A 1,347-nucleotide genomic window follows, 5' to 3' on the forward strand; every position below is an offset into this window, starting at 1 on the left:
TTCTATTGGCCTAAGTTGTTCAAGGATGCTCACATTTTCGTTAATACTTGTGATAGATGCCAATGTTTTGGCAACATCTCACGACGAAACGAAATGCCCCAATAACCGATGCTTTATTTGGAGGTTTTCGATGTGTGGGGAATAGACTTCATGGGACCATTCCCTAATTCTTATGGATACCTCTACATCCTCTTGGCGGTTGATTACGTGTCTAAGTGGGTGGATGCCATTCCCACGAAATGTGATGATGTGAAGACGGTGAAAGCATTTGTCAAAAGAAACATATTTTCAAGGTTTGGATTCCCAAAGGCAATTGTTAGTGATAGGGGAACTCATTTTTACAACAAGGTGATCTCGACTTTGCTTCAAAAATATGGTGTGCTCCATAAGATTTCTACGGCCTATCACCCCCAAACAAACGGCCAAGCGGAAGTCTCTAACCGGGAGATTAAGCATATATTGGAAAGAACGGTCAATCCCGACCAAAAAGATTGGAGCAAGAGGCTTGAAGATGCTCTATGGGCTTATAGAACGGCCTATAAGACCCCAATCGACATGTCTCCATATAGGCTAATTTATGGGAAGGGATGTCACCTCCCCGTCGAAGTTGAACACAAAGCCTATTGGGCGATCAAAGCTTTCAACCAAAATGTCGATGAGGCGGGATTGCACCGAAAGCTTCAAATTCAAGAATTGGAAGAGATTAGACAAAATGCTTATGACAATGCTAGCATTTACAAGGAGAAAGCTCGGTCTTGGCATGATAAAATGGTGACAAGAAGAATTTTTGAAGAGGGACAAGATGTTTTGGTGTTCCAAAGTCGTCTCAAGAACTTTCCCGGCAAGCTAAGGTCGAGATGGTATGAACCTTACAAAGTCAAGAAAGTTTTTCCACATGGGGCGGTGGAGGTGGAAAACCCAACCTCGGGAAAAGTGATAAAGGTCAATGGACAACGGTTGAAGCATTACTTCAAGGGAGTGGAGTTGCAAGGTGAAGAGGATCTTCTTTTAGAAGATCCAATTTACAAAGATTAATTCTCAAGCAAATGACTACGTCGAGCCATCGACATTAAAAATACGGCACAAGTTTGTAAATATTCTCTTCCTAGTGTAGAATCTACCGCTTTCCTAGATAGAATTTACATTCATGTCATTTAAATTCCGTACATTTAAATCCTTGTTAAACATTAAATTGCATCAAAAATACATGGAAGTTACTAATACTCTTGTGGAGATTTGATGGTCTAGTGAGCATGGGAAAACGCGTTGAAAAGGGTCGACTCGGCAATTTGGATGTGAAGGATGATCTAAGTGTGGGGGAGACTCCCTTTAGCAAAAGAAAGAAAA

The 1,347-nt window shown here is 41.2% G+C and overlaps 1 protein-coding gene across 1 annotated transcript; it reads left to right on the forward strand.

The window, feature by feature from the left end:
* Positions 1-555: 555 nt before the first annotated feature.
* LOC141614484 (uncharacterized) lies at positions 556-1,035 on the forward strand. Its single transcript, XM_074433228.1, has one exon. It carries the CDS (start codon positions 556-558, stop codon positions 1,033-1,035), a length of 480 nt encoding a protein of 159 aa, XP_074289329.1.
* The last annotated feature ends 312 nt before the right edge of the window (positions 1,036-1,347 follow it).

The sequence above is a fragment of the Silene latifolia genome, chromosome 11 (genome assembly GCF_048544455.1).
Source record: "Silene latifolia isolate original U9 population chromosome 11, ASM4854445v1, whole genome shotgun sequence".
In the NCBI taxonomy this organism is placed as follows: Eukaryota; Viridiplantae; Streptophyta; class Magnoliopsida; order Caryophyllales; family Caryophyllaceae; genus Silene; species Silene latifolia.